The following is a 26149-nucleotide window of genomic DNA, read 5'->3' as shown; positions in this document are numbered from 1 at the left end:
AGGGAAACAAAGTGCCCTCTAAAAATACTGGGAATACGCGATCTGCCTTTCGGGATCCTGGGTTTTGCCATGCAGGTGCAGTGCTGAACTGGGAGCAGTGTCTCCTTTCTTTGCCTGCTCACTTGTTCTTCTTCTGTTACTCCTTGGTTTGACTTTTAAAGTTCAGAAAGAAGTTTTTTAAGCTTTTTGGGTTCTTGTTGCTACTTTCTGTAGCAAACAGATGAGTAGGTGGTCCTGTTGTTGTTGGCTGGTTGGTGAAGACCGTGCTGAAGGACTGTTTCAGCAGAATTACATGTTCTACCCTCAGCAAGCCACTAGACGTTGCTGTATTGAAACCATAACAATGTGCCCAGTCATGTGTGTCAGGCTGTCACCCGTGTCTTGTTCAGCTGTCACATGCAAAGCCCAGGAGACTGTAATTGAAACTCCTCCCCCACAAAACTTCTTTCTTAAAAATAACTATGGAAGCAGTTGAGTGAACTGGTGTGTGGCAGATGAGAAATCGGTGTGTTTATTCTTTTTGATTTTACTTACCTTCATTGTTGTAATCTTTGCCCTTGTCACACCAGCCCTGGCAACTGGTACTTTATTCACCGAAATTTGCTGTAAAGGTTTGATTACCTCATTTTTTTGATAATGAAGAACATACAGCTGAGAAAGATGGTCTTAACAATTAGTGATAATGAAGTGATGGGAGTTAATGAAACAGTGAAAAATTTAATGTAGTGTTGGGATGCAGGAGACTACTCTGTGTGCTGGTTTTCAGACACTGCTGCTTTTCAACACCATTGGAATTGATCTTTCTATACATTTTCCAAAGGAGGATATAAAAAGAATTTGAATGCATTCATGTTTTAGCTGTCATAAACCAAGCAGGTAGATCAATAGAAATTAATTTAATAGAAATAAAAATAAAATAGAAATATTTTAATAGAATTTAATTTCCTAGAAGGAGCATGATGTGTTTTCACTTCCTCAAGATTATGCCACAGACCAGTTGCATAGAGAAGAACAGATCCCAGGCTCGGTTTCTACTGTTAACTCTGTACCCTCTTTCCTTACAAATATGTAACATTTAAATTCCTATTTCCTCAATGTATTTCCAGTTTCAGTCAGTGACTTAGCTAATAACCCTGTGTGGATGAGGATCCCCAGCTGTTTGTCTTAAGCTTTATATCCCTGAAGTGTTCAGAGAAATTTTGCATTTTGCTTGCATGAGTTTGGGAAAGAAAGATGGGACCTCATTCTGCTGCAAAATTGGGAGCAACCACAGTGTGCAATCAGTGTGAAATCATCTTTAGCTCTCTTTTTTGTTTTGTTACCCTTTGATATGGAAAGATGGGATATCAGGTAATAATGTTTGTTCTTTATTCCTTCTACTGTGGTTAGAATCCAGTTACGGGGCTGCTTTCAGCTGGTACGCACCATAAGGATGCTTGGGTACGGGACAACATCTACAGCATCCTGGCTGTGTGGGGGCTGGGGATGGCTTATCGGAAGAACGCGGACCGGGATGAGGATAAGGCCAAAGCCTATGAGCTGGAGCAGGTATGTTGAAGTTCAGTGTCAACCGGTTGCACTGTTTGGGTTTTTTTCATATGGTAGTGGCTTTGAATGGTGAGTGTGGATTGCTGCTCTGTCTAAGATCTGGCTGGGTTTTTCCAGCTTGGAGTGTGTGCCTTGTTCCTATCACATCAGTATCCGTGCAGCGCATGGTGTACGGTGTTCCCAGCGGTCTTCTGGCAAGCAAGATTTCGAGAAATGTGGCAGAGAGGCTAACATCTGAATTACAATATAAAGAAAAGAAATACATAGAGGAATCAAACTTCCATCAGTTGGTCGATTGGTGAAAATTTGGCTTCTGAGAGATTTTATGCCCAGATTTACAAGCCTCTGATTAAGCCTTGAGGTGCCTCATGAGGTTTATTATAGAGCAGAAAATCAAGCCTAGGTTGCTTGGATCCTAGGGCAGCAATTTGTCTGCTAGACCATTCTTCCCCGTAAGGTGAAGCAGGCCCTTTAAGGTAGCAATCTTTGAAATAGGCACTTTTGTCAACTCATGGAAGTCGTCCATGGTGTGTGTAGACGTGTTTGATCAAACCAGACAAGGCAACGATCTCCAAACTGGTAAGACTCATGTGCTGGAGAAATGGAAGGGGAGGTAAGTCACACAGTTAATTTCTATAATCTGCAACTGGGAAAGTGGGTGTTGAAAGCGAGAGCGTAGAGGTGGGCTAAATGGGAACTGAGGGAGTGTTGGTGCCCATGTCCTGCTGTTGTTTTGAAGGCACTGGGTAAATTTTATGCTGAGATGTACTGCTTGAAAGAGGGAGATGCGTGGTGACAGAATAACCTTGACTCAGTTTGCATGATCGTATCATGAGGCTATAATAATTCTTTGGTAAAAACCATGAGGTTGATTTCTTCATTTAAGGCAAAACCTTGCGCTTCTCTTTGTACCACTAAAGGCCCTTTCCTTACATTAGTCATCGGCTTTCTGTTGTACTGTATAAAGATCAGAAGAAGGTCCACAGGTTTTCCAATCATATCAATATCTTGTAGTCACCTAGCTGTGTTCCCTGGATCCGTCACTGTAAAAATCATCATCATCATCATTATTATTCTTATTCTTACAAGACTAGTGTTCTACTTTCTTCCTTAGCTGGATAGAAGGACCACAGAGAGTTACTTCATTGTTTCGAGGGGGCCTTTGGGAAGAGGTTTGTTCCCCTAGATAGGGATGTGGGAATAAAAATCAACCAACATATTAAAGAAAAAAAAAGCATGTAAGGCATTTCAGGCAAATACGCGTTTTTTTACCTTTGGCAGGATGTTAGTAGGGGGTGTGAACTTTGTCACCTTCAAATGTTGCTTGTGACAGCTGATGGGGCTGGCCCTGTGAGGATGTCACTGGTCTGTTTTGTTCCTGCAGAACGTTGTGAAGCTGATGCGGGGACTCTTGCAGTGCATGATGAGACAGGTAATGTCATAGGTATGAGCTGAATTAGTACGTGTTGTATTCACAAAGCGTTTCATCCGAAGCATCTATTTCTTGAGCCTTTTCTGTAGAGTGATTTTTTTTTTGCGTGTGTGTATGTGTAGATGGTGGTGTGGGGAGTCTTTAAAACTCTTGAGCAAAGAGATGTATCTTTTTGAGATTATGCTTGTAGCAAATCACACTTTTGTCTTTGCAAACTGATTTTCGCCAAGATGCATACCTATACCTAAGATCTGAACTCGACAAGGTAGTTTCATCTTAGTCTTTCCCAAAGAGATGTGGATTTAGCTGGAGTGTAAAATTGAGAGTTGTGTTTAAGCACTCTGATCAATCAAAACACGCCTCCTCACCTGAGAAAACTTGTTGATTTTGAAATAGTTTGGAGAATTTCTTCCAAAATGTTTCAGATTTTGACATTCGTGGTGGTTTTTTAGGTAGATAAGGTAGAGAAGTTCAAACGCACACAGAGTACCAAAGACTGCCTACATGCCAAGTACAACTCTGCAACTTGTGCCACAGTGGTTGGGGATGACCAGTGGGGGCATCTGCAAGTGGATGCAACTTCCCTTTACCTGCTCTTCCTGGCACAGATGACTGCATCAGGTAAGCAGAAGATATTTTTGCCTTGACTATTGTTGAAGTCCTTTTCTATTCTAGCTTTCATTTTAAAAGGAAAAAAAAAAGTTGTAACTACCTTCAGTGACATTTACATGATTATTACTCAGAAGAAAGTAATATTTCTCTGGAAAAGAGATGTGACTTGGTTATGATTTCACCTTTATAGTAACTGGCAGTGTCCATTCCCTTTATGTTGATTGGCATACAAATACATGAGATGTTCAGAGTCATGTCGGAGAAGGGTTTCGTGTTTGAAGACTGTGCGGGGCGTCCTAATGGACAGCCGGGTTTCTTCAGAGAGTGGCGACACTGAGTCGGGTGCCACTAGCGCCATCTGTGTTCCGCTTCTTGCTGGCGCTGTTCTGTCTTGGGCTCTCCTGAGCTGTACTCCTCCTGTGAAGACAGGGATTTGTTTCCTTACGTGTTTTGCTGTCCTCAGAGCCCCTTGCAGTTGACCCCTGCAGAGCGGCTGCCTGGCCGTCCTGGTGGTCCCTCGATAGTCCACTAAGTGGGTGGAGGGGTGGGGAGCTGCAGGAGTTGGGATGCACTGCTCTCGAGAGCCAGAGCTGGCTCAAATGTCTCTGCTTTGTACCCACCGTGTCTGAATGCCACCCTCCCAGGGGTGGCTTTTGGTTGGTCTTTGAAACAGTAGGTGGTCGTGGTCTCTGAAGTATTTTATCAGCAGCAAATTTTTCCATTCATTTCAGTGGGCAGTAGTTGTTAGCAAATAAAAAAGGCATGAAACTCAATGAAGAATAAATATTTCAGTTCTGATACAGTATAGTTACTCTCTTCCCTTCTTTTAATCAGGATTACGTATTATCTTCACCCTTGACGAAGTTACCTTTGTTCAGAATCTTGTTTTTTACATAGAAGCTGCCTACAAAGTTGCTGTAAGTAGTTATTTATATGTAAATCACCTGAACACTGCTCAGATGTGGGTGAAAAATTATTTATTGATGGAGAAGGAAAATATGGACTTCTTTTTGCATGAGAAGATGTCAGAAGCTGTTAGTACTGTACATACCATTCTGTGACTTTGAGCAGCATCTTTGGAGATGGTGGGAGGGCTGTGGAGGACTTACTGCTGCCTAGGTGAGGTATACTTGTTCTATCATAATAATAACTTTTCTTTATTAATAATTAATAATATTTCCTGATGTCTCATTAAAATCTTGTGGGCCTTTCTAAAAAGAGCAAAGTGTTAACAAACTTTGTGGAAAGTGACGAGTTGAAGGGGCACAGGGAGAAGCATGTGCAGGGGGAAGGATACAGAGCTTTGTGTCTTCTGTGAAGACAGTGATGACTGTAGACCTGATCCTTCTGGGGTTACGTTTTTATGTGCTGCTCTTTAAACATGAGGAGGGCCTCTTTGGAGACTTGGAGCCTTTCTATTTCTTTTTGTTATTATTTTTTTAAAGGCAAATAAACTAATTTCAACTGGTTTTGTTGTGGGGTGGGGGAGGAAAATATTTTTTTTGAACATAATCATGCCAATTTTTTGTTGATGTTGTTGTTGCAGGATTATGGAATTTGGGAACGTGGTGATAAGACAAACCAGGGCATCCCTGAACTGAACGCGAGCTCCGTAGGGATGGCCAAAGTGAGAATGTCTTCCTGACACCTCCTTCGTGCCTGTTCTGTCACACTGAAAGGCTCTGACAAACCTGATGGCTTCCTTTGCATAGTCTTCTTGGCCACTGCGATAGTTAACTGATTGTATAAGAATTTTTGTTTGGGTGTGAGTGAGTATTTTTTAGTGTAAAATCCTTGTGATAATGGCTTTAATTGAAGGACTTCAGCACAGTTGTTCCAGGGATTGCAAGAAGGGTACCAGATCCACTGAGCTATGAATCTGATAGATGCCATGAGGTGCAGTCTCATAAAGTGACCTCTGGTTTTCTGTCCCTCTTTCTTAATTCTCCAGCCCTAGTATTATATGTGTTGTTTTCATGGTAAGATTAAATCAGGTGTAAATTCTGGAAAACAGCAGACTATCAGTCTAAGGAATTGTTCACAAGTAATTTAGAGAGAAAATGAGTAAAGATCTACTTAAAAGAAAGTGGGTATTTTTGGTTCCCCAACAGCACAAGGTCACAGAGATACTAAATGAAGCTAAGGAGGCCATAAATGTAAATGTGTAATTGACAACTACCTTTTTACGTGGTGTCTGGGGGACTGACAGAAGCCAAATGTCATTAAGGTCAAAGGTGTAGTTGCATTTCAGCAGGATTTATTAGTTACCAAGACCTTGTGTGGCTGCAAGAGGGAGAAACTGCTGATCTTGGCCACAGTACAGTTGAATAGCGATGGGGCAGTGTCTGTAGGGGAGGTTATCCCTTTGCTGTCCAGTATGAGATTTTTTGCACCGAACAGCCTGACGTGGGTTGCTGTGGTCTCTGCACACCTTCTGGCTGTGTTGATGTTGGGATGATCTGTGGGACTTGCCTCACAGCTTTGCTTCTGTGTGGCTCTGAGTTCGATAGAAGTGCTGTTTGGGATGGGGACTGGGCAGGCACGCTGGAGGCCCTGCTGGAGAGGATGAGGTAGATGCTATTTTTATTTTTTTTTTTAATCTGCCTCAGAAATTCTCCCTCTTAACATTTCTCTCCCATACCTGCTCTGCGTGGCTACCCATGGCAGCAGTACAGCACAGAGCGTATGCCTTTGAGTGGATCTCAGTGCATTTTCTGCACCGTTAAGACTGCCCGTGGTCCGGCTGTCCATTCCTCGATGGCGCTTTCTGCTGGTATCAGGAACATCTGCTGCTCTGGCACTTGGCTAGAGAGAGGCTCTGCAGAGCCAGTAAACCCATGTTTGTGTTGGGAGAATTAAAATACCCTTGCTCCTCTGCAAAGAGATACAGCTAGTCTGTGCAATCCTTCCTTTGTCAGAGATGGATGTTACCGTGAAGCTGCAGGACGAAATGGGCACGGGGCAACGTTCAGTGCTACCGCAGCACTGTGGATATGCATTTCAGAGGAAGGCTCTGCAAGCCTGACTCTGGCTGTCCAGTCCTTGCACTCTTCCTGCCACATTCCCTGCGTGGTGCTGCACACCCGGCTTCTGCAAAGCCAGGTTTTGTAGCCTGCGAGGTTCAAGTAGGAGTGTCCAAATGGAGCTGGTGGTTGGGCGATGCTGACAGTGGCCTCTGCTGCTTCTGGGCTGCCTCAAACAAGCCTTCTGAACAGCTCTTCAGGCGAGAGGAGTGAAGGGCCACTGCATGGGGGTTATTTTGGAATGTAGGACAGAAGAAGCATTTATTATTAAGTATTTTAATATTTAGATATTATCTCAGTGGAAGCCCAGCTCCCCATCATTTTGTGTTTAAACTGTAAGAAGGATCACCAGCACATCAGTCCTGTATCCTGCTAGCGGAAAGACAGAAATACTTACTTTTTCTGAAATACTGCCAAGCTTCCCTTTAAAGATGAAAAAATGTCTGTGGAGCAAACTTCTGTCTTACATAATTTCCTTCAGAGGATAAGCACAGGTGCTAGGGTGTATACTTGGCTCAAAAGGTATTTAATGATTTTGGGTTGTTGTTTGGGTTTTTTTTTTTTTTTTGAAGGCTGCTTTGGAAGCAATTGATGAACTAGATCTTTTTGGAGCTCATGGAGGACACAAATCAGTGATTCATGTTCTTCCTGATGAAGTAGAACATTGTCAGGTAAAAATTAGTCTTCTGTTCCCTTTGCTAGGGGAAAGCCCAACACCCTCTTCCTCTTGTTTTTAAATGAAATGTTGGTTAACAGAACCAAGAACTTAACGTATGACTTGAGACTACGCTGTTCACTCTGTCTCTGGTAGATAATGTGAAAGTGAGTGGTGCGAAGCGTTCTCGTTCTTACTCGGTTGAAAATAATTATGCAGTGAGTTCTCTGTCAGTTTGCAAATAGTATAGTCTATTCCATTTGCACTTGACATAGTCTTTTGAAGTAGGTAAATTATTTTATATCCCTCTCTTCTGTTCTTGTTTTGCTTAGTCTATTCTATACTCCATGTTGCCAAGGGCGTCCACATCAAAGGAGATAGATGCTGGCCTTCTCTCTATTATTTCTTACCCGGCTTTTGCAGTGGAGGATCTAAACCTTGTTAATGTAACCAAAAGTGAAATCATATCCAAACTGCAGGTAATGCTTTCCTTTATTTTTATTTTCTACCGGGAAGAAAAGCAGAACCTCCCTTTCTTAACCAGAAATCCTAATTAAACAAGGGTTGCCAGACTTGGTTCATCTGTGTGTGGAAGAGAGGGAGGAAAATCCCTAAGTGACACTTAAACTCAGCACATACTTTTATGCTGATGTTAGTCTGTGAGGCAGAACAGTATGTGAAGTTTTCTGTAATTCTGTCTGTTTTTACAGGGCCGCTATGGCTGCTGTCGCTTTCTCCGAGATGGTTACAAGACACCCAGAGAGGTACTCCTGATATATATTTTCAGTAGGCATTAGGAAGAATTTTATCTCTTGTTTACAGACATTTTTTCTCGTTTACATGAAGGGGTGAAATTCTGTGTTGCTCTTAAGACAGCTTAGTGGATTTGGTGGTAATCTGGGTATCCACCTTAGAAATGACATATACCTGAAGAAGGCTAAGGGTTTGAAAACCTTATTAAATTATTAAGGACAGAACTTAACTCATAATTCTGTAAGAGATGAACCCTTGGATATGCTTATGGTGCCTAAGGGGAAGTGGTGTGTCTGAGGCATCCCAAAATATCTTTGAACTGAGGCAGAGCCAAGATTATTTGGGTGACACCTAGATTCTGAGACTGGGAAGGGTCAGTTTGTCTAGGCAACAGTTAAATGAGTTTGAGACTGAATGTGAAAAAGAAGTGAAGATACTGCATGGAAACTATTTCTGGTCATTTTATTGGTTTCTCCATTTTCATTACTTGTATAAAATAGGCTACTGTTATGATCGGAATACGAGTGACTAATTTAGCGGTGTGACTAAACAAGTATCATTGAATTTCTAGGATCCAAGCAGGCTGCACTACGATCCTGCTGAGCTCAAGCTCTTTGAGAATATTGAATGTGAGTGGCCAGTATTCTGGACATACTTCCTAATTGATGGAGTATTTAATGAGGACAAAATTCAGGTGAGGAAAGAAAAAATTACTTTCAATGGAAATGCAAAGCCGTTTACCCACACTATTTTGTAGCTTTGCTCCATGTTTATTTTGGGTATCAGCTGGATACCCCATCAGCAGGATGGGAGGAGTCTTTGACCGATCTCACCTTCCTGGGGAGTTTGTGATGTGGTAGAAGCTGCAATGTTGTGCACACTGGGGCACTGTTGCCCTCACTTGACCAGGTTGAATGGCTCTGTTAGCTGGTGTGGTCAAACTGGGATGAATGGGGTTTGTTTGCCTGGTTCAGTTTTATCACCAACCTTGGTGCCCCTTTCCCAGTTACTTCAGGATGGGACCAGCTTCTTTTTCCCTCGACCTCTGTGGCATGGCTGCTGAGAACAAGATTCATAGTACTTGCAGTCCTTTTGTACATTCACGGAGATTTGGGGTTGGATTATGAGGAGTCATTTCATTTTCACTAATTCCCTAAGTTACTTCATGCCTTTACTGTGTCCAGTATCCAGTGGTCAGGGGAGCTAAATCGATTGTAGTCCTCCAAAGGTCATAGTGGCACCTGGAGAGTGTTGGTGAATATTAAAGAGCAACAAGTAGCTGGGACTAAATGTATTCATAGTGGGATTTCTGTAGATTGGTGGCTTGAAGGATGTAAAAAAATACATGCGATTGAAAATCGCTTAGTATGCAGAGGGACAGGAGATTGCTAAACATAAGCCCTTAAAAAATAAAATGGCATCAGAAACAAAATAGAGAATTTCAGACCCAAACCCCTCTTTCTGTACCGGATGTTGTAAATCAAGTTAAATACTTACCGACACTAGAAATATAAGTTGCTTTCCTGAACGCAGTAAAAGTAGTCTGGTGGAGAGAGAAATGGCATTATTTCCTGAGGGGAAAAATCAGAAGGTTTACTGAAACTTCAGTCATGTCAACAAAATACCACTTCACAAAGCAGTCTCTGGAACTGGGACGGTATGTACCTCGTTGCGTTTATGGTGTGCAGACGGGCTGTGCTAGGGCATGGACGGGCTGTGCTAGGGCATGGTCAGGCCAGGCAGTTGTTCCCGGTGCCTGCAGTTTGAACATAGCTGAATGAGTCACTGAGACACTCGGGTGAGTGTCTAGTCTTCCCCAATTACTGCTGCAAACAAGTGGTTGTAATGACAGTAATTAGAAAAATAAGCACCCCGAGGACTCAAAAAGAGTGGAGAAGGACAGGATACTGAAAATATCAGTGTGCCCTAATATGAACCTGTGGATACCTTACTTTGCATGTTCCACTGTACTCAGAGAGGGATAGCAGAAACAGGATTTCAGAGGCAGGTGCCGGTAGTGGTTGAAAACAGCTTCCCTCCAAGTAAAAACTTGGAATGGGATAGTTAAGAAATGGAACAAAATAAGAGATCTGGTAAAAGGAATATTAAACGTTCTTTGTTTTCTATCAGTCTGGTATTCCTGTTCATAATAAGTTTTCTAAAAACACAAGAACAAGAGGATTTTCTGTTCAGTTAACTTACATATTTTTAAACAGTTTAAATCTATTTAAAGTTTTCCATGGGGCAATTTTTTAAGTGAATCAGTTAAGAGAAACTGATTTCCCAGTCCTGCAAAGCAGATAGAGAGATGTGCATGGTGGAGAGCTAACAATTTATACACCTTACACTTTTATGGATATTGGCAGTCCTGGCATCCGTGCCACTGCATTGTCATCCATTGCAAATTTCACGTAAGATTTGTCCAGTGACTTCTTGATAGGCGTGAGTCAGAAGTTTTGTACTGCGGTGGTGTGTTATAGTTTAAAGATGTGTGTTTGTGTTTCTGAGACTGTTTATACTGAGATGCTGGAACAGTCTCTTGAGAATTTGAAACCTGATCTTACATCAGCAAGTCATGATCTCCCCCCTGCCCCCCCCCCCATTATTTTAAAATGACCTTTCGGCAGAAAAGTACGGTTGGAAAGGACTAGAACTTTAACTTGACTGTTTCGGTTATGCTGACTGTAATGTGAGTTCTCACTCTCTTTTAAAAATATTTCCAGGTACAAGAGTATAGAGAGGCTCTGGAAGGAATACTTATTAGAGAGAAGAATGGAATAGTGCTAATGCCTGAGCTGTACGCAGTCCCTGCAGAAAAGGTATTGTGAAAATGCAGCGTCCACTTCAGTACACAAAGTATAGATATCAAGACAAATGTCAGTTTTATAGATTTCCTGTAGCTGATGTCTAAACCAGCAATAAAAAAAAAAAAAAAGACTACTGCACATTATTTAAAAACTAAGAGCCCTCTCGCAGCTCCCGCTGAGGAATGGTAAACTTTAGGCTTCCAAATGGTCACACTTTTTACTTGGCAATCTGGGTGCCTGTGGAAATAGTAGAGCAGATCTAAAGTTTTAAACCCTTATAGCAAGACATATATTTAAGATGTGCAGATGTTGACTTAGGCACTGAAGCTCAAAGAAGAAATAAAGCATAGACTGTCCTGCCTGTCTAGTCTATTGATTGATTGTGCTCTTTCTTTTCCGGAGCTTGTATGTGAGAGAGAAACAGGTTTCAGATGGATTAGGGTGTGGGCTGGGTTTTTTGGTTGGTTGGTTTGGTTTTTTTCTTTTCCCCTCATCTTTGCTGTTACTGTTTACCTGATTCTCCCATTGTGACGAAGAAATGCATTATATTTGCGTTTGTATCTCTCCCTGCCAACAACTTCTCTTGCTCCAGACTTCTCAGCCCTCACTCACTAAGGGTGTGGAGCCTCCTGGGTTGGTCTGAGTTTGGGCAGGGAGCGTCATCAGCTGATGTCTTGCTCGCAGATCTGAGGTGGAAACTCTGAATTGCCTTCGTAGTGGGAACAAGTGTGTAAGAGTTCAGAGCCGCCTTGTGAATTTTGATACGATGCTGATGATCTGATGAACATGCCAAATAAACAGGGTAGATTTCCCTGTCATTTATAAATTTTAAAATGGCTACAGTAAAGATGTTACCTAGGAGGGTTTTTCCCTTGCCCTCAGTAGATCTGTATAGCGATCTGTACGAGGCAGTCTTTCTAAATTAATAAGAGTCTACTCTTAATTTTTCCATTGAACATTCTTGCTAACACAGGAAAGGTGGGATAGCCTTCATTTTTGGAAAGCGCCTTTACTTCAGGAAGCTAGGTAGACATCAGTGAAATTCAGGTGTCAACTTGCAAGGGGTTGGAAAGGAGACACACCGTTACCTACAGGAAAGGCAGCAAAGGCATGGTGGGAAGAAAGGGGAAGTGCTAACACCAAAGCATGTGTCCCCATTCAACCTTCAGCTTCGAAGGGTGGGGCAGTGTACAAAAAGGAAGCATAGTTCTTGTCCCAGAAAATGTGCAGCCTTAAAAGTAAACCCGAGAGATCTCGATGTCATTAATAATGGCAGGTTAGAAAGGGTAGATGATAGACCGTATTTTTTTTCAAATACCTCCATGTTATTGATCGTACTTCACAACTTCAGGGTAATTTTTCTTGCTTCTGTGTTTGTTTTCAGGTGGATGAGGAGTATGAAAATCCTCACTCAGTGGATCGTGTCCCAGTGGGAAAGTTGCCTCATCTTTGGGGCCAGTCCTTGTATGTCCTTAGCTGCCTGTTAGCAGAGGTAATTGTTTCTTGTGTAGTAGGTGAGCTTGTATTTCATTTTGCTTCGAGATGTCTTGGGCTTTAAGTACAATTTGGCTGGCAGGTAGGGGACAGTGTGTTTTCTGGTAGAAACATGTGCAGGAACCATGGGGGGGTGACTCTGAGCTTTCAGGAGCTTTGGGTTTTTTTTGTATATAGATACGCAATTGTCTGTTTCTAATCAGGCCGAATAAGTTGTCAGATGGACTGGGTATGTGGTTAGGCTAGAGGAATATGCCTAGGACGACTTGGCTGTCCCAGAGCTAGGATTTTGCGCTGTTTCAGCTCCACTAGGTTATGCCTTAGTCTGTGGCATAAGATGCCTATGGAGTTGTCCTGTATTAGCCATGGACTTGTTAAAGGAACCACTGAATATCTCTGTGGAACTACAAAAAAAAATCACTGGCCCGGAGGAGTTGTGTCAGTTGCTGCAACTCTAAAATAGGAAATCTGAACACGCAGATTGTGTCAGTCAAGACCATTTTCTTGTTGTTCCGAAAAGTATTGCAGCCACTCTTTTTATTGAATGTGCTGCTTAGTGGACGGGCTAGATAAACCAGGCTCTAAGCTCTGCCTTCCTGATAAAATATACAAATTGGTTAAGATTTCTTCTAGATGTCGTCAGAAGCCTTTTACTTAATGTATGTTTGTTTCTTTCCTGGTTTTTTTTTTCCTTTCTTTCTTTCTTTTGCATTTATTATAGGGATTTCTTGCTGCAGGTGAAATCGATCCCTTAAACAGGCGATTTTCTACTGGATTTAAACCTGATGTTGTGGTACAAGGTGAGGGAGCTTTCTGAACATTCTGGGTGAACTGAATCATGTGATGGTGAAGTCACCGTGCAGGCGAGAATAAAGACATGTTTAAAAATAATGTGGATTTTTGCATGGGATGTAGATGCTTTGGTGATACTGTGAGAAGCAGAAAGGGGTTGTTTGCCTAGCTGCCTTTTTTCGGGAGAAAGATCAGGTTTAACAAACCTTTTTTAAAAAAATACTTCTTAAATTTTCAGACTTGTCAGGGACTGGAGAGTGGCAAACTTAATCTTGTAGTGAAAATGAAAATCTTGTGGATTCTAGCAAGAAAGAGCAGGACTGTCAGGAGACGGGTCAGTTCAGTTAGGTTTGTGTGCAGCCCCTTTTCAGAGGAACCAGAGAGCAATCAGCTGGGGGGATCTTTGCACACAGGGGTGAGGCAGACGGACTTACGCTGTCTTATGGCTGCTGTGGGGAGTGGCGGCTTTCGTCAGTGCAGGGAACAGCCAAAACCAGAAAATTAAGTAGAGGGCAAACACCGGCTGATCAGGACTTAAAGGCTTTCCAAGGGCCTGTACTGCTCTGGAAAAGCAGACAGCTCATTTATCAGGAGCAGCCTTTCTCAATGATACCGTGACCTGAGCAGGTGCTTGTTTACCCCCTGTTGATATCTCATGGGGGTGGCGTTTTGTTATTCTGAAGTGCCTAATTTCTAACAGAAATGGAATTGCTTGCTCATTTTTAGCATTCTTTGACAAGTATGTATAATGCAAAGAGAGTTGTTAGTCCCAAACCAATGAGCCACCTAACATGGGCAAAACCTCAAGCAGGACAAGGGATGGGGTCAGGGCCTGAATTGTAAATTCCTCTTATTTTGGGACTTTTTTTTTTTTTTCTGCCTACCTCTGCTGTTTTATGGCCTCTGTAACTTTTATTGCCATACAAGTAACAGCACCTGTTCCCCACTGACTTGGCTGTGTTACAGCATGCTGTAAACAAAGATTTTCAAGTTGTGTTTCCGCTTGTTTTATGGGGGGAAAAGCCCAGTGTGCTAAAAGAGACTGAATGATCAAAACTAGTGGTACTGGAGGAGATCAGAAGAAACTGATAAAGCCCCAAAGAACCTGAGGTTTAACCTCAGAGCTGACACTGCTTTGAGCAGGAGGTTGGAGTAGAGACCTCATGAGGACCCTCCCAACTTGAATTACCCTCTGGTCCAAAGTGGACGAGCATGGCAAGACATGTTGTGCAGCAGAGAGCCAAAATCTGTCCGACGCCCTCTCGCAATCCCTTTTAATCTCACGGGCTCATAAATTAGGAAAGAAGTGAGGCCTCTGTGCCTTTTTAGTCAACTAAATGCATTAGTTGAGAAGTGACAGTCAGTTAAAAGGAGTAGAACATTGCTTCTTACTAGTTTGTTTGTTTTCTATTATGCAGTAACTGTTTTGGCAGAATCTAATCAAATTAAGAATCTCTTGCAAGACCATGGGATCAATGTTCAGAGCATTGCCGATATTCATCCACTCAGAGTGCAGCCAGCTCGCATCCTGAGTAACCTCTACACCATGCTGGGTAGGTGTTTGAACACAGAAGCCTCTCTGTACTGCTGCGCAAGGTATTTTTCAAGGGTGGTGTTTTGTTTTTCTTGCATCACACTCTCAGTTTCTTTGATTTAATTTCTTTTATTTAAGTCACTGTCTTTGATTTAAAAAAAAACAAAAAAACACATTTGTGCAAAGAAGCCTAACAAAATGAGAACATCTGTCTTAAATAAGGGACTCCAACAGGAAAAAAAAAGCGCCTCATTAGAAAAGGTGGCCAAAATACAAGTTTCCCTGTGCCCTTGGAGTTGGGCAAGAACCGACTCTTTGTTTGTCCTGCAGGAACTACTTCCACAGGGAAACTGGCTTGAGAAAAAATGCCTGGAAAAACACAGAAAAAAATCAAATGTTTTTCCTTTCAGAAGTCAGAGTACTTCCATTTTAAGTCTGGAAACTGGGCGGTGTGGTTGGCATTCTACCAGCAGACAGCCTGGGAAGTTTTCTGCTCCAAATCAGGGAAGCTGTGCTACTATCAGAGCATCTTTGAGCTGCCAGGTTCTTGCTAATGTTCCTTCCAACCCTGATCTGAGTTGAACTGCTGAAGCTCGCTGTCTGTTGCAAACCCGGAAGCCTTTAGGGATTTTCTAAACACGGGACTTTAAATGCATTCCAGTTCCTCAGGAGTGGCCCTAGAGGCCTCTTTTCCCCAGAGCCTGGCAGCTGGATTAGCTAAATGCCCCAAAACTCTGACTGGTTCTAGTTCTTGAAAATCTTTTGATAACCATCTCTTTTGATAATCCTTGCTGGAATGAATGGGGTCTTGGTGGAAAATTTGTTACATGTATTCCTAGTTGAACGTAGTTTTACTTCAAGTGTGCCAGCAACTTAAAATTGAGGTAGGGTGAATCAGCCCTGGTGGATTCCTTTGTAGCATGGACGAGGGGAGCCATATTGTGCCTCTCTGTCAGGCTGGGAGCATGTTCCCATAGCAATTGGTTACACATAATGGTGAGGGAGAGCAGGAGGCTGTTCATGGGGTGGGTTTGGGGTTTTTTTTGTTCTTGTGTGGTTTTTGTTGGTGTTTGTTTTAACAGGAAGTTTTTTTGAAGCATCCAAAGTAATGAGGCCTTCAAATAAGCCTTGGAAAGCGTGCCGTTTACACGGAGAATTTATGGGAAATCGCATGTGCTGCTTTTGGGCAAGAATCTGTCTATCACAAAGAACTTTTAACAAATGAAACATTTGCAGGACTTTGCTGAAGCTTGCATTTATTTCATAATAATTCATAATAGCTTTCTTTCACTAGTGGGGGTGTAAGTGGGATGACTGGACACATTGATGTATTCTTTTTAACAGTGACTTCTTTGGGAATGTTCACAGTGGTATTTTTTCAGGCACATGGTTGTTTGACTCATACTCCGTGTCAGACAGATTAAAGTCATCTCCGGGCTGCTGGAGCAAAGGGTGCAGTGTGGATCATTTGCTAATAAGCTCTACTGAGAAAAGTGAGGCTCATTAGCCTGATGAAAAGAACGAAAATCTATCTTTGTATTTGGATTTAGCCTTCCGTGGGCAAGAATTTTTTAAGATTCTACAGTGAAAGCACTGCAATTTCTGTTGTATGCTGATGGCCTTGTTTTTGAAAGGGCATACCCCCTGACCTTGGTGGGGAAACTTTGGGTGCTGAGCAATGACTATAATTAAAAGACTCAATCCCATGGTCAGTGAAGCCAAAATTTTTATTTTTAATCAGGCCTTTGAAGAGCTCTAGCTGTTACATTGGTGGTTGCTAGAAAACAGACCAGTCTGTAGCATCTCACTCTGTTATCTGTCTTCTGCCTTGCTGATATCAATGAAGCAGAGCTTGTCTAAAATGGATGTTGTGGAAAACCACACAGGAGATATTAGGTGAGACTGTTTTTTCCTCTTTGTTTACAGGCCGGAACAAGAACATGAAATTAAGTGGACGGCCACACCGACATATTGGAGTGTTAGGTACCTCCAAGCTGTATGTGATAAGAAATCAAATATTTGCTTTTACCCCTCAGGTGAGCATGTGAAGCTAGCAGGGAAATCGCTGCTTGCTTAATAGCTAATCATTAGTGAAGCACTTTGCCTTTGTGTGCTGTCACTCTACTTTAGGTAGAGCAGGGCTGATAAAGCAGATGTGCTTTGCCTTTTAGAGGGTTTTTAAGAGTGCTGGGTGATCAGCATGGTAGGAGTGCTGATAAATCTCTCTTCTGTCATACGGAGTCTGGCTTCTTTGGCTTCTGGCTTAGGAGAACACAGCAAATCAATAGTACAAAGTTGTTACTGATCTCTGCCTGAGCCAACATTCTAGCTAATGAAATAGTTTCTCCAGAACACGTCACTGAATATATCTTTCTGCTGGTTGCTTTGATGGAAAATTTAGTTTGCGTAAGTGTGCCAAGTACTGTAATCCCCAAGAGACTAGAATGTAATCTTTTCATTATATTGTTGAAAGGGTCAATAGTCCTGAGAAAGGGAAGTTCTGTCTTTGTTTTCTGTTTGGTGCCTTTTTCAACGTAGCTGAAAGTTTGGATCCTCCCAGAGTTAATGGCTGTTACTTATACATTTAATGAAATAACGACACACGTATTCCTGTAGACTTATTCTAGTAGTTGGTACTGGAAGGCCAAGGGGTCACCTACTCCAAACATGTGCAACTAGAGCAGGGTGAAGAATGGCCACACCCTCCTAAATAGATATTTGACTAATGCAGTCTTTAAATTCCAGTGGAAGACATTCAGTGGACTCCATGGATGGCTTCTGCAGTGCTTTGTAATGTCCAAACAGAATCAGATTTATTGCAAAAAATGTGGATCCCTTCCCGTTCTTGCCCGTGTCAATTGATTATGAACAACTTTATAACAGATTATTTGTTGTGTTGTTACCACACACCAATTTTTATTTTTATGAATTAGGGAAAAATTCCTTAGAGTGGTGATTTTTTCAGGATATCTCTTTGTCCCCATCTTACTATGTAAGTAGGACCCAATATTGCAGCTGAAATCTTGCCATGTATCAAGTATGGCCATACTTATTAATAGATTCCAAAATGGCATTTCTCTTTACATTAACAATACACTTACAGTTCCTGCTTGTTCCGTGTTTGACTAAAACCTCCATAACGTTTTCTGTTGTACTTCGAGGCCAGACATTTCCCCCTGACTTTTTTTTGAGGGGGGTGGAATTAATGTTTAATTTCACTTTCCTAATGTTAGCAGTTAACTCATCTGTGTTGATCTTGACTAATGTCCACAAGTTTTGTGGTTTTGTAGTTTGTATTTCATCCTGTTCTCTAAGAAAAACATTGATTACGTGTGAGGCAAAGGCTGACCCCGTTTAGGTACTCTCCCGTTCTGAAAAAATGGTTACTAACTACCTTTTGAGAACAATTTTTCAAGCAGTTCTGCCTCAGAAGTTTTTACTTCAGCTCACGAGTGTGAAAATTTGCAGAAGTTGAGATGTCAAGTCTTTCTTGTACCCACCATCTAGTTGCTCACAAACAAGGGAATTGGACGCATTTGCTGAGATTGATTTTTCGATACGACTGGCCGTCTTGCTTTATCATTTTGTAATTTTTTTGGCAGACTTAAATTTTCCTGTGCTTTCAGGCACTGAAATTGGCTTGACTGGTCTATGTTATCCTGGCTCTTCCTTTTTAAAGACAGGCAGTGTGTTTGCTTCTCTCTAGATTTCTGAGACTTGTCCTTCCTGTATTATCAAAACTAATTGCCAGTGGCTCAGGGATTGTTTTGGCTAGTTCCTTAAGATCTTGAATTTACATGCTTTTTACGTGCTTACCCTTCCCTGAGGCTTAGGTGCTTCCTTAACTTCTGTGGTGGCTGCTTTGACATACTTTGCATTGTTTGTCCAGCCTTTTTGGTTTCCAGCTCCTGAAGTAGCCATAGTAGTCTCTTACTGTGGTTCTTGGCTTTCCTCTGCAGTGCGAACAGCACACTTCACCATTGTATGTTTAATGCACCTTTTTTCCACAGTAACTGCCAGCTTTTCTGTATTCTGCTTGGCTTTCAGGTTGTTCCCAAGAGACATACAGAGTGCCCCAGCATGCCCTTAAGCCTATTTATTGTTTTTTGTTGCTGTTGTTAGCCTTTTTTATCCGTATTTAGAGTACTTCCATCTTCCAGATCATAGGTTACTGTAATTCATCGTTGGGAAAATTCTGCTTCATGGGTGTGATTGGCTACTTTTTATTTGTATGAATGACTTCTTTCATGGTCAGCCTACAAGTGTGAGAGAATGGACCCTGCACAAGCGTGGATTTGTTTTTCACAGTCACAGGCCTTGTTAGGTTAATTCATGCAGTCTGTGTTGTGGTCAAAAAGAGTTCTTATGGCTTTTGTGGATAATTTCAGGGAGGAGATGGAAAAAAATAAAGCGAGCACTGACAACTACTCATATGGAATATTTCTCTGTTCTCTAGTTTACTGACCAGCATCACTTCTATCTGGCTCTAGACAATCAGATGATTGTGGAGATGCTCAAGACAGAGCTTGCTTACCTCACTTCTTGTTGGAGGATGACAGGGAGACCAACTCTGACATTTCCCATCACCCACACAATGCTTGGTAAATTTAGTTTTCTCTGTTTCAAGCACAGTAGATTACTGCAAGGGAGTGGAGTAGAAGTCAGTTTGAGAGGAGACAGGTGGCGTGACTGTTTCAGCATCTCAGTTCTGACATCAAAAGTACAGTTTAACTTTCTCAAGTGTATGCTGAATTTGGATGACATGGTAATATTTCGTTTTGGTTCTACTCCTCCTTTATATCTTTGCATCTCCCCATGGCCTCCATACTATTATCTGTTCAAACAAATTTGATAGAAATCCCTTTGGAACGTTTCTTGAGTGGGTTGGTTTTTGTCTTGAGAAACACCTTTGGAGCTTGTCTGGGGGTTGTGTTTTGATTGCTTGTTTGTTTGGGGTTTTTTGAATAAGCTACTATTGATAGCAGTTGTGGGTTCTGTTTTAAATTTGTCTGATTTACTTTGTAGAGAAGACAGAGTAATCTGCTTTATTTGGACATAATAATTTAAGAAAGTGTTGGTAAGCTTCAGCTCTTCCATTATTCTGTTTTAGTTGATGATGGTACTGACATTCATCCAGCAGTCCTTGCCAGCATAAGAAAATTAGAGGATGGTTATTTTGGAGGTGCAAGGTAATGTCAGAACTCCCAAATGATTGTCTCCATGATTTTTTTTCTTTTTTTTTTTTTTAAATTTAATCCTCAGCTTTGAACTTGTGACAGTGCGCAGACCTTGTACTAGAACTCTGCAGAGACAGAAGTTTCAGCCTTAGTTATTATATGGCAATCAGATGGTAGCTGGACCTCAGGTGCAGTCTGTCTCCCAAAAGATGTACCATCTCCGACTGCCATTAATGGATAAGGAAAAACAAATGTCAGACCTTTGGAAATATGAAAACTTGGTCTTGGCCGGGCTTCTGTTTTTAAGAAGTAATTATCTTTCACGGTTATTGGACATGTTTTAAACATGAATGTGTGTAGTACTTGTAAGCTGATGTGTTCCGTTCATCTACATACAAAAGCAATTTAATATGTTGCCAGAGTATCTCCCTGTTCTCTTTCTGCTTGCCCTCTCCCAGTCAGTATCTTCCTCTGACAGTCAGGTGTGCTTTCTGGTTTTTAGCAGCGCTGCAGTTCTGCGCAAAGATACTGCTGTTCACGGGAACTTCTCAGCCTCAGTTTCTCTTGCACTGTCCTTGGAGTTTAGGCCTTTGTTCAGCGTCTCTCTTCATATAAGCACACAGCACCCTGCGCAGTTGGGCTTTGAGCTAGGCCTGTAGGTGTTGCCCTGACAATTAGTAGCTAGAGCAGTAAGTACCAGCTGGAACTGCAACTGTCGTTTTGCATTTGTTTTGCTCAGTATCAGTATCTGCTGCTTTGTAGTTACCAAAGGTGGATTTAATAGTAGGTGTCATAAATTTTGCAGGAGTTGTTGAAAGCTCAGTGAGCATTAATTAGTATCAAAATGGTGGATGTTAATGCTCTTTGGTATGTGTTCCTGTTTGCAGGGTGAAAATAGGCAAGCTATCAGAATTTCTTACCACCTCTTTTCATACGTATCTGAGCTTCCTGGATCCAGACTGTGACATAAAACTGTTTGATGACCCTAATGAAGGCTGTAGTAGTCCTGACAGTGAATATGGAGGCTATCCAGCAGATTTCTGTGAAAAAGGTAGAGGTTTTTCACTTACAAGTTTTTCGCTTCAAAGTTTTATCAGCAGAGCCTTGGTTTACCTACAATGCGGGGTCTATTTTGTACGTGGTTGATAGTCATTTGGGTTTCTCATGCATTAGTCTGAGGATAGTACCTGCATGACTTAGTTTGGAGAAGGAATTTGTGCATATTCTTCCTACGTTCGTAATATGGCACTGACCAGTAGTAACTGCTGCGGTAAAGCTGAGTCTGAAGAGTCAGCAGATGGAGGTGTGTGTGGAAGAGGCTAGAGGGAGGAAGAGACTGTGAGGAGTCATAGACAAGAGCTTATGTGGAAGAGGTGACAGAACCATAAAATCATTTAGGTTTGAAAAGACCTTTAGGATCATCAAGTCCAACTGTGATCTGTGGACTACCAGCAAGATAAAAACTCTTTTGCTTCCTTTCAAAGTGTAATTGTTTTCAAAGTGTCAAAAAACTGATTAATTTCTTCTCTTTCCAATTTGTTCAGCTTAAAAATCTCTTGCTAATGATATTCTTGCATTTCTGTGTGCACATCTATAGAAGCAAGAATAGAGGGATGTATTTGGAAAAGAAAGCACAGGTAAATTATTACTTTACCTTTAATAAACCTTTTATGTGTGTCACACTAGAAAGCCTGGATGAGCTGGATCAGTATATAAATGATGTCCTGCAGAGCACAGCACTGAAGTCATATCTGCCTCCGACTTCAAAAACTGCGAATCAACCGCCTGTGTTCAGTGCAAACCATTCCACAGAAGAGATACTGTCAATAATGGCCAAGACAAAGGGCTTGGAGGTTCCAGGTATTTCTCCCTGTTATTTATTTAGCGATAATAATAGAAAACCTATTCTGGGTGCTACAAGGGGTAAGTTCAAGTATTTCAAAATTCTGCCATTTAAAAAGAACTAGTGGCACAAGTATGTTGTAGTTGTCAAGAAATAAGAATGAGTCTGAAGCTGTTACTGTCGTGTTCCCATGGTATCCCATGTCTTGGTGTATACATAGACAACCTGCTATGAAATGTAACATTTAATCAAAGTTAATGTTATGGAAACTCCTGCAGCTTCTCAGTTGGATAGAATTTTAGAACCCAAGTCAATTAATTCTTTTTTTTTTTTTTGGGGGTCTTTGTTTATACAAACGCAGACAAAATGTACTTTCTTATTTTAATAAACTTGTGGTGAAATGAAATGTTTCAGTGCCAGAAAAACATAAGTATGTGCATGTACATTCTAAATTTGTAAGAACAAATGCGGTAGAGAGGGAGGATGGTATTCCTAATTATGCGACATTTTTAATAGACTGATTGGAGGATTTTCACCAAAATAATGCTTTGACTGAATTTGTAAATAGATTCCAACATTGTTTTATAGCCAAGCATATAGTATTCAATGCCCTGGTTAAGGGAAAGCTTCCCTTAACTTCTGTGTAAATTAATAACTTTCAAGCTCTTTTGTTAGTCTTTTCTACTGTCTTTCATGTGCTATGTCATTTGAACCTCTGTTGAATTCAACATATGAAGTTAACAGAGCATTAGCCTGCATTTAGCATTATCATTTATTTATGATATCTTATCAGTTAGACCACTTTCTCCACATACTTCCTGTTAAAATGTTTAAAACACTTAGCAGGGTCAGGTCATGGGGCTGTAGGATTTCTGAGACATGGGCTGTCATAACAGATGCCTGTTGAGCATGTAGCATCTGAGCCTTTGACATGCTGATCTCGGAAACTCTTGGAGCAAGCCTGCGAGGAGGTAAGGTTTAGAACATGATCTTGTCTCTGAGTTCCATGCCTAGCATCTCTGAAGCTGTATTTTGACTCTTGGAGGTATTTCTGTTGTTTTTACCTAGTATAGTTGCTTCATGTGGGTGTTTTTTGGTTTTCATGTTACTGAAATGGACTCTTTTTCTTTTTTTTTTTTCCTGCTGTCTTTGCTTTCCAGCTGTGTCTATGTCTCTTCCCACTAAAGTTCTGAACACGCACCGGAAATCTCTGAATCTTGTTGATAATCCCCATTTCTTTGAGAGAAAGGTAAGCTGTGGGAATTTTTATGCTGTTTGTGGTTTTAGGACGCAATACTATGGCCTTTCCTGTGTTTCCCAGCCAAACCCTATGCTAGTTCTCATTTTCCTTCACTAACAAGCCGTTCTGCTTGAGGCATTGCTTAGCTACTCCCTTGGTTTGGGATTTGTTTTTTGGGTGGGTGAAGGGTGTTTTTTTGGTAAATACACATTATCAAGTGGAAAACTTTTAATCGTGTGTGCAGAACAGAAGATAGTACAATAGGTGTTTATTTTTAAAGGCCAAAGGTTAAGTCATCGTCTTCAGTATAACTGAACACACAAAGGGAAGGACGGGATGTTCACGGCCTTTAGAGATGTTCTCCAAGAAATGCTGCTTACAGTAATGCCTGGGCAGGAGGGAGGCGTGTGAAAGGATGGGTGTCCTTACGGCACCGACCAAATCCCACTACAAGGCGTGAAGTTGGAGTTGTGGCGGGCACTTCTTTTGTCTTGGTGTATGTGACCAGCTGCTGAGAATGGTTACGGGAGGTTGCATCCAGCTTCCTGAGGGATTCTGCTCCACCGGCTCTGTTTGTGGAAATGGTATTTTAGGACCATATAAATTGCTGAATAGCTTATTTAACGAAAGTTCTCTTCATCCGAGAACTCACCACAGGATTGCATCATCTGATTAGTTAACATAGTTAACTTACTAGTTTCGTAAGCTTGGAAAATTTATGGTGGAAACATCTGCGTTCGTAAAGCACCACGTGTATACTGGTTAGAGATGGAACTCAAAAAGCTCTGAGTTATTTCAACTAAAAAAAGTTAGTATCCTGCTTTTCTCTTTGTAAATAACAGCAAATCACAGGAGAAGCATGCCTGTGTTTTGTTCAAAAAATGGCTTTCCTTGTTGATTGAACCAAAAATAGAGACAAAGTTCCATTCTGGGTGTTGTGTTTCCTGGCATTAGTCTCCTTTTGATGTCCGCAGTAGTCTGGCAGGAACTGTGTGCTGTGTCTGTTTTTCAAGTACAGAGTTACATTGCAAGTCTCTGTTGTTTAATGGGAAGTTACAGTTTGAATTTGACCTGCTACTTTTTTTCAAGATTATTTCTTTGATTTTTCATCCATCTTTGTTATCAGGACCGTGAAAATGTTCTTCACTTGCCTAAAGATGCTCACGGTGATTTGGATTGCAGGAAGCTTGTTGAGCAGCTGAAGGAATGTCCAACGCTCCATGATCAAGCAGACATCTTATATATCTTGCACATACTAAAGTGAGTTGTCTGGGTATAAACTTAAGCGTCTTTTAAGTTTGTAGGTCACAACTATCTGATTATTCTTGTGCAAAAGCTTCCCACTGTTCAGGGTTGTGTTTTGAAGGGAGAGGTTAAAGTAATTTGTGCTTTAACAAGAGTATTTTTAGTTAGTTTGATTACATGAATAATTTGGATACAAAAAAAATGCTTGTGCAAATTTCAGAGTTGATTAGCAGACAGCTACAAATATTACAGGCTCCAAGGCTCACAAGTGAAATGCACAAATGCTTTCCGTGAACGAGAACATACCTTGCCATATTTGTGGCACTCTGTTAAGTTCACAAAGATTCGGTGTGATTTTTATACAGAGGAAGGGAAGTGGAGGGAAACTTCATCTTGTCATTTTCTAACTAAAAGCAAAATGTGCAATTTTAATGAGAGGTCACTGTATTTCCTCTAATCGCTCTGCATGTTTAAGTGCACCACTGGCTAAAACTCGGTGCTCTTCAGAGCGTTCTTGGAAACAGTCTAACCCCAGCTGCTGGGGTTAATAAACAGCTGCTGTTTAAATAGGTTTGATGGGAACAAAATGCAAATGCAAACCAATGGAATCACCTTCTAGAGTGCACTTATTGGGGTTTTTTACCTGTGCAGGAGAATGCTGCTGGAACCTGTCAGGAAGTTAGCTTTGGGTGTAAAGACAAGCACGTGTTGATCACAGATGGTTTTCCTGACTGCTGCAAAGATTGTATTTTTGTTTATTTTAGTCTTTCTCCTGTGAGGACCTCTTCTTTGATCTTCTGGGTTTCCCAAGCAAAACGTTTAGCAGCCTCTCTTAAAGAGCAACGGAGGTCCTGAAAAAAATATCATTTTGTGATCTAACTACATGTAGCACCCTTAATTTCCTGTTCTGGACTTATTTTGCTGTGGGGATCTCTGTTGGGCAGGCAGGTGGACTTCTGCTGGATTCTGTTCTTCCAGCAGGAGTTCGGAGGTCATTTTGTGACACTTCAAAACATTATCAAAGAGAAGCCATAATGCAGTGAATTTCAAAACCAGGAGAGGAACAGAAATCTCCTTTGTTTTTCCAGTAATGGCATAAGCAGCGTGGAAGCTTAGTTAATAGCCAAGAAAGCAGCAGGAAAAAAACTTAGGCTTCCCTGAGACACTTGAAAAATGGATGCAGTCTTCAGCAGTGCTGAAGACGTTGCTGAATTCTGCTCTGAAAAAGCACCACAGGGAGCGTTCCTCCAGCAAACTGTCTGCCTGCCTGCCCAATTTGAAGTCCAGTGGGAAATCCTTTGGCTGGTTGCTTCGAAGTCACAGGCTCCTGGCTAAGTGAGTGCTCAAGTTAGTATGAAGGTTCCTGGTATCAAGGAGGTTTTGTCCGCCTATAACCGATCTCCGGTGAAGGCCCATGTGTCCCATGTACTACTTAATTCTGTCACCAAAATGAACAAAATCAGGCTGCTCGTTGTGTGGTAAGGTTAAGCAGTGTAGCATTTTATCTGGTGACAGTTACCTTCTGTGTCTTTTCTGGCAGAGGCGCTGACTGGGACACAGAGCTGGATGGACAGCATGGCGTCACTGTTCATTGCCTACTCAACGAGCTCTACAGAAAGGCAGGCCTCAATCAAGAGTGGGGCCTAATCCGTTACATTTCTGGTATACTCAAAAAGAGAGTGGAAGTCCTGGCTGAGGTATGGAATATAAATAATGGTGGTTCAACTTCCTGCCTGGAAACGTATAAAATTACCTGTTTGCTGGTGGGACTTGGGCTTGCCCTTCTGGTCTTTCTTCACAACATGCGTAGCCCAGCATTTTTCAGTAAACATTGGTTGCTTTTCTGATCTAAAATCTTACTACGACATCTTTGCCTTTCATCTGTCCTGCAAACCGTGCTGATGTTGGCAGGGACTGAGAACGTCACACTGTAAATGACTGTGAAGGCTTCATTTGGTCTCTGTTAATCGGCGAAGTTTTCTGTGCTTTGAAAG

At 41.6% G+C, this 26149-nt stretch overlaps 1 protein-coding gene across 8 annotated transcripts in view; it reads left to right on the top strand.

Moving 5' to 3' along the window:
* PHKA2 (phosphorylase kinase regulatory subunit alpha 2) overlaps positions 1-26149 on the top strand; it is a 42396-nt gene that overhangs the window by 3868 nt on the left and 12379 nt on the right. For 4 of the 8 annotated variants that reach the window (XM_086465420.1, XM_086465353.1, XM_086465556.1 and 1 more), the window contains exons 2-22: positions 1390-1548; positions 2933-2980; positions 3433-3601; positions 4427-4509; positions 5139-5219; positions 7188-7286; positions 7603-7749; positions 7981-8034; positions 8595-8717; positions 10747-10842; positions 12215-12322; positions 13046-13124; positions 14535-14669; positions 16577-16686; positions 19107-19251; positions 19761-19839; positions 20715-20878; positions 21514-21687; positions 22831-22919; positions 24037-24170; positions 25696-25852. In XM_086465420.1, the coding sequence (XP_086321546.1) occupies positions 1390-1548; positions 2933-2980; positions 3433-3601; positions 4427-4509; positions 5139-5219; positions 7188-7286; positions 7603-7749; positions 7981-8034; positions 8595-8717; positions 10747-10842; positions 12215-12322; positions 13046-13124; positions 14535-14669; positions 16577-16686; positions 19107-19251; positions 19761-19839; positions 20715-20878; positions 21514-21687; positions 22831-22919; positions 24037-24170; positions 25696-25852 (2433 nt within the window). Of the gene's footprint in view, positions 1-1389; positions 1549-2932; positions 2981-3432; positions 3602-4426; positions 4510-5138; positions 5220-7187; positions 7287-7602; positions 7750-7980; positions 8035-8594; positions 8718-10746; positions 10843-12214; positions 12323-13045; positions 13125-14534; positions 14670-16576; positions 16687-19106; positions 19252-19760; positions 19840-20714; positions 20885-21513; positions 21688-22830; positions 22920-24027; positions 24171-25695; positions 25853-26149 lie in introns of all 8 variants that reach the window. The other 4 variants (XM_086465634.1, XM_086465699.1, XM_086465490.1 and 1 more) reach the window with 3 other exon arrangements.

Source organism: Leptosomus discolor, chromosome 1, assembly GCF_034619465.1.
Source record: "Leptosomus discolor isolate bLepDis1 chromosome 1, bLepDis1.hap2, whole genome shotgun sequence".
Lineage (NCBI taxonomy): Eukaryota > Metazoa > Chordata > Aves > Leptosomiformes > Leptosomidae > Leptosomus > Leptosomus discolor.
The sequence above is the reverse complement of the archived record's forward strand: the minus strand, read 5'-3'. Positions and strand labels throughout refer to the sequence as shown.